Here is a 14,419-nt window from a genome sequence, read left to right on the forward strand (position 1 = left end):
TAGATGCTAGATATTTTCTATTTTCTGTTTGTTTCCTTATTTCTGGTGCTTCTTTCAAATAATGAATTCCGTAATGCTGTTTAGCACTTTTAAGTTATTGTAAGAAATATAAATCTTAACCTTTTATTTCGCTTCCACACTTAAATTATTATTTATTTCCTTTTAGATATTTCCGGGGCCGTTACATACTATTCTTGAGATTTGGAGAAATTCCAAGTTGATGACATCAAAGATGAAAAAAAAAAAGAGAAAAAAGGAGATAGATGCATAAGGCTTCAATGAATAATTCTATCTCAATGATATAATACAAAGCAAAATAATGATAAATTTGAAAAAGAAAGAAAAAAATCAGAATAACACATTGCAAAAAGTTAAACAAACCATATAATGATTGAGGTAATAAGCTGCAAAATGCCATTTAATATCCACCAAATAGCCAAAAGAGAAGAAATTGTTAGAACAGATCAACAACCAAGAAAGGGGTTCTTTTTAGAAACCAAATCTTCTAGCAAATTGAGGATCATTAAATAGTCTTTCACCTGGCTTTTTTGCATGTTCTTGCTTTCCTAGGAACAAAAAGTGGGCTATTGAGCATTCATTCTAGCAGTCCAAAACATAATCAACTACTAACCAAAAGCTCTAAAGGTATATTAAGTTTTGTGCAGGCAGATTTTCCAGTAACACATAATACATACAATTATATTTGTCCTCCCCAACCGTTGGATCTCACAAGACTTGATCTGAGCTGTTCATCTTCAATAAAACTTCAGCTGTTGAATCGCTCAGACGGTTCGATCAGGATTGTCTGTTTTTCCTGATTTTTTTTGTCCTCTTCTACTTCCACTTATTTATATTTTATCCCCCATTTTTTCTCATTTGTTTTCATTTAAGTCATTCAATTTTTTAAAAAAAAATCCTTAAAATTCTTAAAACTCTTTCATTTAAATCTAATTTTTAATTTTTATTCATTTTCTTATTTATTTAGGAGTAGATGTTACACGACATTTATTTACATGAAGTCAAAACAGAAGATAACATGCAACGTCAAATCTAATACGTGAAACGAGACTTAACAACGTGAGGGTTGAAGTAAGGGAAAAATTAAATTGAAAATTTGTAAAAAGTAAATGGACAAATTTGAACAAAAAATTAACACTACATATATCAAATTATTATTTTTCCTTTAAGTTTCAACTTGAAAATATAAAATATAACTTCACTAATTTTTAACTATTTAAAGTTAAAAATTTGTTGTAAAATAAATTTATACTTTAAAAAATATGGCAGCATTATTCTTAATTTTGATATACCTTAAGTTTAAATCAAATTTCAAATTATGTAATTTTCTTAGCACATATATTTTATTTTTAGTTAATAAATCAATCTAAATGTACTATACACTAACTATATATATATATATTTTTTGGCAAATACATATAATTAATAATGTATTTTGGTTAATTATAAAGTTGATATTTCAACTATTTTATATGAAAATATGAGAGTAAGTCAGAACAATACTCTTTTATTAAAAATTTAATTACGTTATTATTGATACACAATTATTACGTAATTATTTAAATATATAAAATTTTTTAAAAAAATATATTTTTATTTAAATATATAATCAAAATTAAAATTTATGAAAAATACATATAAATTTAGTTAATTTCAATAAAATAGTCCATGCGATGCCCGCCGTCCATTTCTTTTATGAATCAGCCGTATGCTGTGCTGATCAAATTCAACCTGCGATATCTCTTTTTCTCTTCAACCATGGCGCCAAAAGTTTTAGCGGCAATCTGGTCTTAAAAAAAAAATCAAAATTTGAACAGCAAAATCCAACTCAAATCAATCCAAATTCTCATCCCTTCCCCCCGAGATCTAATTGTTGAAATAGACCGAAGAATTCCTCACTTATCTTTCTGGTTTGAATTCTTACAAAACTGGCAGCTACTTTAATACAAATCTTCCCTTCTAGTTTTCCTCCAAACAATTACTATCTCTTTCACGAGTTCCCAATTCTGTTTGCGAATCCTAATTTGGGTTTACAACCTTCTATCTGATGATTTGATGAGTGTGTTAATTCCTGAATCGGAATTCGGCGAGTCTCCCTTCGCCTGCTGAAGAGACAACGCAGAAAAGCTCTAGGGGCCGACAGGCATGGAATGAATGGTTCCATTTGCAATCATATTGGGTAAAGCAACATGTATGAAAGTTTGGTGAAGATGAGAAGCACGCCAATCGCACAAAAAGAATAATCTGATTCGTTGGGATAATTGAATGGTCTAGGAGGAGAGGAGGAATTGGGGGCGAGAATTTCACGATAAAGACCGATAGTGAAGCTTTCAAGGGAGCAACTCAGACTGAAGGGCGAAAACGCATATCGTTGGTCTAGGTTTTTTCAGGGAGAGTGGAGGAAATGGCAAGAGGGCAGTTGAAATTGGAGAGGGTTGATTCAATCTAGAAGAAGACAGACCTAGTGACTGAAAATCGAGTGAAGGGCGGGCTGATAAGTGAGGGAGAGAAAGGTGGAAAGAGAGAGACGAGAGGCTTTTGGAACTTGAATCAACGAGGCGAATCTAAAGAAAAATAAAAAGGAGGACTTTAGGGGAAAGTCTTAACGGTTAGGAGTTAGGGATTCGCCGCACAGGTAATTTTCTTATATGACCTTTGAATTGGAAATATGTTAACATCATTATAATTTTTTGCCTCGTTATATAACAAGTCTGCTCAGATTTATGATTTAATGAATTAGGGATCTGTTAAAGGGATGGAAGGAATTACAGAATTGGGTAATTAATTTCTGGAAAATGCAGGATACTGATTGTTTTCATGTTTAAATTAAAATACCTGATGATTCCCGGGGTAACTGTCTAGTATCCGCACAACTAGCATGATCTTACATCTCATCAGAAAGCATGAATGATTGAACCGGTATATCCGTTAGAAGTCTCTTTTGTTTCATGCTTATTGTGTTATTTCCATCATTAGATGTTTTTCTTGGATTTTAGCAGCAGGCTTCTCTGTTTTGTGTGTCTGCATTAATGAATGAAGTTTGGGGCTATTTGGCGTAACTGTATGATTCCATTTGATGATATGAAGTTTCCTTTTTCTTTCTTTACCAAAACCGATAACTGCATAATGATTAAATCATTATTTGACTTAAGAATTAACCCAGTCTTTTCTCATGGATTATTTTGGTTCCTTGGATCTATTGGATAAATGCTGAAAAGCTGAGTAATCGCTGGAAAGGTAAGTTTAGTCTTGCATCTGGTCAGTCGTGTGATGCAGGCTCTTTGATGATGTTTGGTAACGTGAGTTTTGTGAATGGAAGTTCTTGTTAATGCGTATGTTATTTCTTTTTGAGGTCTTCCTCCCATTTTAGCTTGAGTAATATAATGTTAGTGTACTGGTGAGGTTCGTATCCCAATCTAGGGCCAGTTTAAGCAATCTTTCGAATTGTGTGATCTTTTAGATCAATCTGTCGACGTGGTTTATCTAGTAATCTGGTTTCTCTCAGTCATTTTCTGCTCACTCAATATTTTGGATCTAGATTCTTAATAGAAAGGAGAGGGGGAGATAAAGTGTAGGCATTGATATATGTTCTTTATTTTGGGTGTAGGTTGTGAAAGAAATCGTTTCCAATTCTCATGGATTATTAATCTGTTTTCCACCTTTACTTTCTGTTTGCCACTTTTTGTTTGTTACGCCTGTGTTTTATGCGTTGTTTTAATCTTTCACCGTTTCAAGTTTGCTTTTTATATTTCTTTGCTATTTGTTGGATGGGTTGTTGGCTCAGTCAGTCAATCATATGTTCCTATTTTGGATGCTTTTAACATATTAGGCGCACTGATTTCTTGCAAGCCTTAATTCATGGACAACTATGGAGAGAACGGGCCATTCATTAGGATTGTTTTCATTTTCTACCATATACCAATTTCCCTGTAGTAGTTATCCTAGCTTTTGTGTAGAAAATACCTGTTGCCTGATCTTCTTTTCTTCACATGCTTATATTTTAGATATTTAACCGGACTTGATTGTGTATTTGTGGCCTCATCCATTCTCATCTTTTATCATTTTCGAATCTGGTTTCCATATTGGCCGGTGCTAATCATGGTACTTGATCAAACTTTAAAAGGATCATTGATGATTCTTTTTCAAATGTCCTTGGATAGTGTTGATGTCTCGGCTGTGATACTGACTTGTAGTGATATCTGATCGATGTCTATTTTATTCATTTCTTGGTAAATTCGTTCATTTTGCAGATCTAGTTGACAAATAATGGTGAGGGAGAAGAGAATAGAGACTTTCTACACGAGACTCCGTGCATCAGCTACAGAATCATTGTCTCAGAATCCTCTGCTCATTTTTCCATCAACCTCTGATGTAGACTCTCTGTGTGCCCTCAAGATCATAAGCCACATTCTTGAGTCTGATTCAGTCCATTACTCATGTTTTCCAGTGTCATCTTTCCCAGAAATCCACAAATATGCTGGGCCTGGCTTGTCTTCTTCATGTGATAATTATGTTACGATTCTCTTGATTAATTGGGGGTGCCACCGGGACTTGCGAAAGGTTCTCAGCTTAGGCCCTGCAGCACGTGTTTTTGTGGTTGATAGTCACAGACCAATTCATTTGCATAATTTGAGTGACCAAAATAATCAGGTGATTGTTTTGCACACTGATGATGATGAGCAGCAATCTGATTTAACCTGTGATTTTGATACTTTGACTTTGGCTAACGAGAGCTTCCGACAACATCTTGAGAGGCTAGAAACAAATTTGGGTAGTGAGCATGGATCTGACAGTGAAAGTGAGGAAGAAGAGGGCAGTAAGAGTGAAAGTGACAGCGATGAAGGGGAAGTGGAAGACAGAAATGGTGATGGGTCAAAGAAGCGAAAAATGGTAGGTGATGGAGAGCAGCTTTTTAAGAGATTGAAGAGGGAGTATTATCGTGTAGGCACTTTTCATGGTAAACCGTCAGGGTGTTTGATGTATGAGTTATCTCACTCTGTGAGGAAAAACATGAATGAATTGCTCTGGTTGGCTTGTGTTTCACTGACTGATCAATTTGTTCATGAGAGGCTAACAGATGAGAGGTACCAGGCTGGAGTTATGGAGCTTGAGCAGCATATTAACAGCTCAGGGAACTTAGATGCAGTTACTTCAGTGACTCTCAAAGATGGGACAAAGATTAGAGCTCCTGACTGCTCCAGAATTGCATATGAAGATGAACCAAGGCTGATGTTGTTAAGAGAGTGGAATTTATTTGATTCAATGGTTTGTTCGTCATATATCGCCCCTAAGTTGAAGACATGGAGTGACAATGGCATGAAGAAGCTTAAACTTCTTCTTGCTCGCATGGGATTTGCACTGGTAGATTGCCAGCAGAAGTTTCAATACATGAACCTTGAAGTAAAACGGAAAATGAAGAATGAGTTTGAAAGGTTTTTACCTGAGTACGGGCTTACTGATTTCTACTACAGGAGTTTTTTGCGGTTACATGGTTATAGCTCAAGGGTCTCAGCTGCAGATGTGGTATATGGTGTTACTGCATTGCTGGAATCATTTGTAGAATCAGATGGTTTCTGTGCATCAAAGCAATTTGGGGAGGCATATGATGCGTTGTCCTTGAATAATCTTGATAAGCTGAAAACTGGAATGCAGCAAGCAATCAAGATACAAAAGGCGATTCTCAGGCAAGGGAGTGCAGCGATTACCAAGAGTGGTTCCATTAGAAGTGGAAGGAAATTCAGGTGGGTAAAGCTTGAAGATACAGCTGATGCCAAGCTACTGGGGTATCCCCAGGCCTTGACTAAATTCTGCTACTTTCTTATGGATGCATTAAAAGAGAAAGGAGCTCGAATGAAGCCGATGCTTTGTGCTTGCTTAGCACAACAACCAGGGAAAGTTTTGATTGTTGGGGTTTGTGGGAAGCCTCGACTTGGGGCAGTCCAAGGGAATGCATTTGGCGTTGCATTCAGAAATGCAGCTGAGGAAACGGGCGGTGAGTTCTTCCATGAACTTTTTGAATCATCATGGATTGTTTTGGATGCAGCTGCTGTTAATTCATTCATGGTTAGATTAACAGATAAGCTATGATGAAATTCACCTGTCTTATAGACATGGTTAACAGTCTGTTAACTTTATGCTCATTTATTTCCCACATCCGTTGATTACCATGAGAGGGTTTTTTATTTGTCTTGCATGTTCGGAGACTTTTCAAACATTTGTAATCACTGATCCAATTATATACAGACGCATCCATGTATTTTCAAAATCAAGAACTGCCCTGGAGATTCAGTGATATTAATATATGTAACATTGGAAGAGGATATAATCAATAATTCCAGTTTCATTTGGCATTTATAGAAAGTGGATTAAAGGTCACATTTGGTTTCTATTTTCTTATGGGAGCTATAGGTGTTATACAATAGATGCCCTTTATTCTTTCTTGTATAATAAAGGGAAATATGTAGTGATGGAGGCTTATATAATTTAATTTGTAATGTTGATTATGTGGGTTATAATATAACGATGTGGGAGTCATTGTGGATTTGCAATGAGATTTGCATGTGCCTGTGATTGTAAATATAACTGTATGTTATTTTATTTCCATCATATTATATTAATACTTAATTATTTAACATAATTTTGTAATAATTTGAAAAAACATATATTTCCCATTGTTATGCATATCGTACGAATTTTCTGAAACCAGAAACCGAAACATTTCCTTTCTGTTGACCTTTCAGAGGTTTTCCATTGGTGGGGAACTTACTGTGTTGCCATAGCTGAAGACCATGAATTGTAAGTATTTGTTCGGTATGGTAAAAAATTTTTAACCAACTTAACTAAAAAATCAATTTGATTTTTTCAATTCATTTTTCAATCGGTTTCTATTAACTCCAGAAATTAATAATCATGGATAACATGGGTAAATAAGCCGATCTCTGCGTGGCAACAGCAAAATACAAACATGGTATTAATCAAATATAAACCAGCATTGATTTAAAAATTTTCCACCTATTAGAGAGATGGTAGGTAAATTACCAAAAGAACAACTTATAATTCTTAACAATGAAGCAATTAGACAACTTCTTCATCCTTACATTACAACCTGCGCAGCAATTCTGATAGCACAGATGATCATAAGAAAAAAATAATAATAAAGGAGCAAACTTGTATCACCAAAAAAAAAAAAAAAATCTAATTTACAGTTTTTGCAAGTCAGTTTAAGTTGCTTCCGAGAAACTGCCTACCTGAAATTCAATTTTAGAAGCATTTAGGTGGCTGTATGAATCGACAATGTGCAGTTTATATTGCTCTGCCAGGTTAACTACAGCCACCCAGTTGAATTTTCTTATTCACCTTGAATTACTCTTCACCCAATCACAACTTAACTATGCTGTACGAAGCAAACCATTATGAATTATGTATATATTTGCTGTTGGCCTTGTCAGGGAATCACACTCATTAAGAAATCAATCAAAACATCCATCTTGGAGATGAATGGACAGCGCTTGGTAGTGGTTTGCTTGGCTGCTCTGAGCTGTTTCGTTTCTTCATGATTGAGGAGACTGTTGGGCTGAAGTAGTCATTACTTCTTTGTGAAGTAGCTCCTTGTGAGTACACCTTCTTTCCATAAACGAAGCTCCTCGGATTTTCTAGCACTGTTCTGCGGGGTACTGGGGTCTTCTGAACAGTTTCCCATCTGTTATAACTGACACAACTCTGGCTCCTTCCAACTTGCAGAAACTTTCCCTCTCTGGGACTTGTATAGTTTCGGCTTTCAGCAGTTTCCGCAGAGTACATTGTAGTCTCACCCTCACTGCTATATCCGTTATGAAATTCTGAAATTTCTACTGGAGACGAACTAGACATTACCTCACTATGGGCCCCGTTTACAGAACCTGTAGATGCAACCTCTGCCTCTGCACCAGGACTAGCCAGTCCTCTATGATTCACTTGAAATTCCTGTCTTGTTGGGCTCTGTGGAGGAAATGCCTTCACACAGTTCTCACCAGAGTTCAGGTCTTGCTGTTTGGCTGACTGAGATATAACTGCTGCTTTGGAAATCCTTGGAGGGAAGTTAATATCTAAAAGCTGGATCTGGCCACTCTCTTTCTTCCAAAGAGGAAGTGCAGTCAACTTTGGTGATTTGTATATTTCTGGAGTTGGGATTCCCTGCACGTGGGTAGCACGATGATCAGATTTTGGGGTTTCTTCTTCTGTTGTGTTTGCTGCAGCAGAAGAACTTGGTCCAGGTTGATCCCTTGTCTTGGAGATAATATTTGATGAGGATGGTGTTTCATCATTATCAGCTTCTGTCGACTTAAAAACACGACGCATTGTAAAAGAAGCACAAGAATGTTCACTCTTCTGCCCAGCAGACATCAATCTAATAAGTGGTAGCTTGGGTTTTGTAAGCTCATCAAGGCTACCTTCCCAATGCTGATTTAACCAATCACAGATGACAGGAATCGGGATACCAAATTGCATTGGTGTATCTTTCTTCCATGATGATGAGGTTGATGATGAGGTGGAAGAAGATTTAGTGTTTGGAGAGGTGGCTAGTTTCATAGGATCGCAAATCATGAAAGCAAGATTGCCTTGTACATCAAACCCAGCAGACCCAGGGCTCCATGTCATTCCATCAGTTGACAGTTTTATGAGATTGTCAGTTGCTATCACCACCTTTCCATCACCAACTGTTAATTCTTTCTTTTCTCCATAGCCTAAAAGGTACACTACACTTCCCAAATCCAGATTAGGTTTCGAACAGGTCTTCAAGTAATGAGGCTGCTGCCCTTGGGAATTTGAGTCCCCCTCAAAGGAATCTAAGCCCACAATTGTAAGATCTAGAACGGAACTAGTAATGAAAAATCTGCAAAAAGAAATAGGAACAAGTATTGATTTGAAACCTGATTAAAAGAAACTTTAAAAATGAAACATTTCAAGAAAATTGTAGATTGTTGTTGACAATTCGCAGGAGTAACCATAGTTCTGCAGCTTCTTGTACAAACAAGAAGATGCTTATAATCACTATATGAAATTAAACAGGTCAGTACCAAAAAACAGAGAGTGTCCACAGAGAAAGAGAGAATAAGAATGCTAAATGCATATCACTTTTCTAGTCAACTTAAAGCACCTCGGTAGTCAAGGACCGAGTCAAAATTTTTCCAGAACCAGAGGAATCTCATTATCAAAACCCTAAATCAAGTCAAAATCTTTCCAGAAACCAAAAGAATCTCATTACTAAAGCCCTATATCAAGTCAAAATCTTTCCAGAAAAAATTGTCAAAATAATTAATGAAAACAAAACACAACATCCATTTCCTAAACTCTACAAGTCAAAACCGCATTTAAGGAAAAAATAGAACCATGATTCTATGATGAAGATTATAATTTTTGTAGGTAATGCACCTGATCTCATTCTCTTAAAAATGTGCCTCTAGCACATAAGGGTAAATCTCCCATTGGAAAGGCCTTGAATTCAGTTGCATCATCGTTTAATCAACTAAAGAAATAATTTTGATTCATCTTAAAAAAGTTTCAATTTAAGAAACCTTGTCATTAAGGACGAAATGAACTTATGGCCTTTTAGTAGACTTGAATGTTATATTAGTCAACAAAGGACTTGTAAGCCTCTTCTGATGAATAAATGAAAATATTACATTGTCAATTTATGGCAAGGTCATTTTTGTATGTGGTTTCAATCACAAAGGGTACATATAAAACAAGTATCCAAAGATTTTCTAGAGTTTCTGGCTATTTTTCAAGTTTACAGTTTAATCCATTAGTGGTACGGAGTCAAATGTTAGAAAACTCATTTCTAATCGATCATACACCTGATACAGTAACATCAGAGCCAAAAAGGAGGGAAACGTACAGCACCAGCAACCCTGTAATGGAGACAGTTAACTACAAAATAGGCAGCACAGAACATATGTTTCCATGAAAATGTTCAAACTGTCAAATTTATTGTTAGTAGAGAAGTGACTTTTCCACAAGTTAAAACAAGAATGATGATCCACAACCTCTTTGTCCATAACAGACTACAGACATAGTTAACATGATAATGGCGGATTCAGTTCAAAAAGATTATTCTAAGCAATGTTGCCTCACAGAATGGCACCATCAAAACATGCCTCTCTCCAATGCAAAATTGAAAATAGATATTATAGCTCAAGACAAAAGAGAGAAAGTCCCTAAAATGTATATGCTATATAGGCCTAGCTTAGATTACATTTTATGTGTGTATTACTTTATTATATAAGAATAACGTGCATTATTTTATCATATAAGCATAACTTGTGTTTCATTTTATGGGCACATTATTTTAATTACTCAAACAAAGCAAAACTTTAATCACTAAAAACAAGGCTTGCTAGCAAAGCACAAAAGCAAAGGCAAGGAGAAAAGAAAAAGGGGAAAAGGAAAAGCTATGGAATAAGTTCGGATCTAAACTTTATAAGCAAAATGTAAGTGTCAAGATTCCTATAGTACAAGATCAATGATAAGCATTCCTTCTAACTGTTCTAGAAAAGGGTAGCTATTTTTGAAAAGTTTACTGCCGCTCTCCCTGATCTACGAAGAAAGGAATATATAAAGATCTATTAATGGGCTAAAGCAATAAATCTAATTTATAACCATAGCAGTATGGTTTAGCAATGTCTGTGTGCACAAAGATTTGGAGAGCTTGTTTACATAACTTCATCCTCTTAAAGCATTTTAAGCAATACCCCGGGTTAGGTGCCTCTCTTGAATAGCTAATCATTTTAGTACCTTCAACACAATTCACAAGTGTAATTCAGCCATATCAAGCAACATTAGGATTCACAAGAAACTGCATATTGACTTTTATTTGACTTTTGCACTATCTACAGGGAAAAAGAAGAAAAAATAATAACTCACTTGACATCCACTTTACACCCGCATTTTCCCAGCAACTAATCATAATACAAAACTACAAAATCTTGATTCAAACAACTATTCGTCGTCTTACTAAAACACCAAACAGTAAAATTTCCCCACATCATTTCCCATCAAAAAGAAATGACCCAAGAGAAATAAATAATTGAAAAAGAAGGATCCAATCAAAACCTGTGAGGGACAAGGCTAGCAGCAACGCCATTTTGTAGGCAGATCTCGGAGCTCTCCGCCGCGGCTACGGATGGAAGGTTGACGTGGGTGGTCAAGAGGAGATTCCGATGAATCAAAAAGCCAGTGGCGCCGGAGATTCCATTAGCAGAGCCGGAGATACTGACCATGGCCGGACCCTTGCCGGCAAAAATAGCGGCTTTCATTTTCTCACTTTTACCAACTCCTTTACAAAAACACCACGACTCCGTTAACACTCCCATTATTTGCGTGCTTTCGGTAATGGGGTTTTTTCTTCTTCTGGGTGTAGAATGATGGATCTAGAGCTCGCCGCATTTGAGTTTTAACGGAAATGGGTTAATGCGAAAGTGTTTAACTTGCTTATCATATGGAATGTGTGACATGTTTGGTTGAGCGAGAAACTGAGGGAAAATGAAAAGGAAAGTGAACAGACAGCAGAGAGGAAGGAACGACGGACGAGATGGTCGTGAAATTAGTAAAGCGTATGGGATTTTTCGAGCTGGAATTTCTTCTTTTTTTTTTTTTTTTTTTTCCTTCAAGTAGAGAAAGTTACAGAGGTGAGTCAAAGAGAGAGAGAGAGAGAGTACAGTTGCAGACTTCATTACTTTAAACTTGTGGGGAAAGTTAGGGTACTTGCAGGTGTTGTTGAAATCTTTATCTGAATGAATCTGGAACGTACACGTGTCCTGATATATAATTGACTTTGAATTTTATTGGGTCATAAGCTGCTAAGATTTCCATAATTGTATTAGGCTTCGCTGTCTTTTGGGTTTGCATGAATTTCCCTAATTGTAATTAAAAGTTGATACTAAGCATAGATTAGATTCACTTAACAGAAAATTAACCCGACGATAATTCAATTGCTTCCTTAAGTGATTGTTGTTTCAAAAGTGCTTAAAGTAGATTATAATTATTATAATCTATTTTAAGCATTCTTTAAATTTGGAATAGTGTAAGAATTAGTTATTATCATAAATTGTTCATAAATTATAAATATGTTATTAATTATGTAATGTCAATGTGATTGTGATAATATGGGTCTTAAGCATATACGCGATAAGTTATATTTTTGTAAAAAAATATTATATTTTATTTTATATGTCACTTAATTATATTAAATTTATATCTGTAGTAGTTAAAGTTTTATCACTAATTAAAAAAGATGTTACCATATGAATATGTTAAATGGTGAATCAAAAATTTATATTTGTAGCGTTATGTGATTTGAGAAATATATATTTCAAATAATTTATGATTCATTTTTAATAATACATATTTATAAATAATGATAAAAATTTAATACTTTTGATATCTGATAATCTTTTTGAAATATAGTATGTAGAATGAGTATTATCCTGAAGTCTTTACTCGTTATTTAGTATTTCAAAAAAGATATTTAAACTATCATCGCATAATATTTCTGGTTCTAAAATTCACTAATTCAAAGATTAAAAATAGTTGTTAAAGTTTAGGAAGGTATTTAGATTATATACTGTGCATTAAAATTTTTTTAATTTATGCTATTTTTTCAAAAGAAAAAAATAACTTTTGCATTTTATGCATGCGAAGGTTCAACCATGTTGAGGAAAAACAAGAGAGAAGTGTCCTTTTGCATTTATCCTCTTGGTCAAATACAATATTTAGAGAAAAGAGAAGATTAATTTGTACCTTAAAATTTTCTCGTTGTATTCTCGGTTTAGATGAGTTTTCTTGTCTCAAGCTCATAAATAAAGAATGCTAGGAGCTTACATACTAGAATCGGAATGTCAAAGGTCTTAAAGGTTTTATGTTATACATTTAACTTCTAAATTGTATGATCACATCAATGCATTCATGCTTATGCTTTAATAAAGCTAAAATTGTGATACCATGAAACACATAATTCAATTAAGTATTAATTAATAAAATATTTAAATTTCATTATGTCCACTTTATGACATACATACATTTACACCTCTAAAACATCTAAAAATAATAATAAAAAAGACGTACGTGCTCTTATAACAATTATCAACATGAATATTAAATACCTAAATATGATTAATAGGTAATGCAACATAAAATAATATATCTTTAGAATTCACAAGGGAATATGATAATAAAATAAAATAAATAAAGTAAAACAAAAGAAAAATGAATATAATAGTTATAATAGTTTAATCCTAAATGACTTATATCCACTATCTTAATTACTATTGTTTGAAGATTTAAAACTCTTCATGAAAATGAAGATTATGAAATAACTTTTCTTTTTCTTTTAAAAGAGGGAAACAAACAAATTGCATGTTATGGATAATTATATGAGCCAACGTAACATCACAAACATTCAAATATATGTTAGTATTAAGAGCTTCCCAGGAGACGGGGGACGTGAACAGCATCCTTGGTAACATGGTGAGCCTAACTAGCAAAGTGATCAACCCACACATTTGCCTCAATAGAAGACATGTGCAATATGAACCTCCCAATGACAAGATAAGACGCCCTAAATCTATAATTCTAAGTCAAAGGCAGATGAGGCAATCCTATCATGACACTGAAAGATAAACACAAGGGTAAGAGAGTCCACTTCATGTAGCAACCTTTGATCCCTTAATCCAAGCATCTTGAGGTCCTCAATAGCCCCAACCATAATGAGGTCCATGTACAAACTCATTTGTTTCTTTTCTATCAGCTAAGTAGTGGTAGCGAACATGACTTTTTACTTCGTAATACCATTGTTGCTAGCTTCTATCCAGAGATTTCACCTAATCCACCTGTTAAAAGAAAGAGAAAAAAATATGTTAGCATATTTAAAATCAATTATATTACTTTAAACCTTATGATAGATAGGGTAATCCTCAAACATGTATAAAAGATCTTTGCTGCTTCTCTGACACTGGGTTCATTAATCATCATGCATGAGATGTCTTCTTTTTTGTACCCCATTAGTCAGAAGGCACTCCAACACAAGCAATTAGAGAGATCATCTAACTGGTTTAGGAACACGAATCGCTAAAATGACATTTTGATAATTGCTAGGTTGGCTATTTATCATATTGTTAATGTAGTCATAAATTTCCTTCACGACACTTTACCGTCACTCGCATGTATCTAGAACATCTTGTTAGGGGTTTTGTCATTCATGGTGATACGAAGATAGGATGTTTCCAAACACACCATATGAGGGAAGATTACAAAGAAGTCATTTCATTTCCAAGTACCATCGGGGTTGACATAATACTCAATCTTTCTATCACTGTTTTCTAAGTTAATTTGTCTATTAGTAGTAGATATAAGGGGTTGATCACTA

The 14,419-nt window shown here is 34.7% G+C and overlaps 2 protein-coding genes across 2 annotated transcripts; one reads left to right on the plus strand and one right to left on the minus strand.

The window, feature by feature from the left end:
• The first annotated feature begins 1,722 nt into the window (after window positions 1-1,722).
• CDC45 (cell division cycle 45) lies at window positions 1,723-6,566 on the plus strand. Its single transcript, XM_022043916.2, has 2 exons — window positions 1,723-2,653; window positions 4,269-6,566. The coding sequence occupies exon 2, from the start codon at window positions 4,285-4,287 to the stop codon at window positions 6,103-6,105; it is 1,821 nt and encodes a 606-aa protein (XP_021899608.1). The 5' UTR covers window positions 1,723-2,653; window positions 4,269-4,284; the 3' UTR covers window positions 6,106-6,566.
• Window positions 6,567-7,048: 482 nt separating this feature from the next.
• LOC110816041 (uncharacterized) lies at window positions 7,049-11,695 on the minus strand. The gene is made up of 2 exons (XM_022044056.2): window positions 11,110-11,695; window positions 7,049-8,890 (listed from the first exon to the last, which is right to left on the minus strand). Exons 1-2 carry the CDS (start codon window positions 11,367-11,369, stop codon window positions 7,492-7,494), a joined length of 1,659 nt encoding a protein of 552 aa, XP_021899748.2. The 5' UTR covers window positions 11,370-11,695; the 3' UTR covers window positions 7,049-7,491.
• Window positions 11,696-14,419: the final 2,724 nt, after the last annotated feature.

The sequence above is a fragment of the Carica papaya genome, chromosome 6 (genome assembly GCF_054855325.1).
Source record: "Carica papaya isolate Zhongbai chromosome 6, ASM5485532v1, whole genome shotgun sequence".
In the NCBI taxonomy this organism is placed as follows: domain Eukaryota; kingdom Viridiplantae; phylum Streptophyta; class Magnoliopsida; order Brassicales; family Caricaceae; genus Carica; species Carica papaya.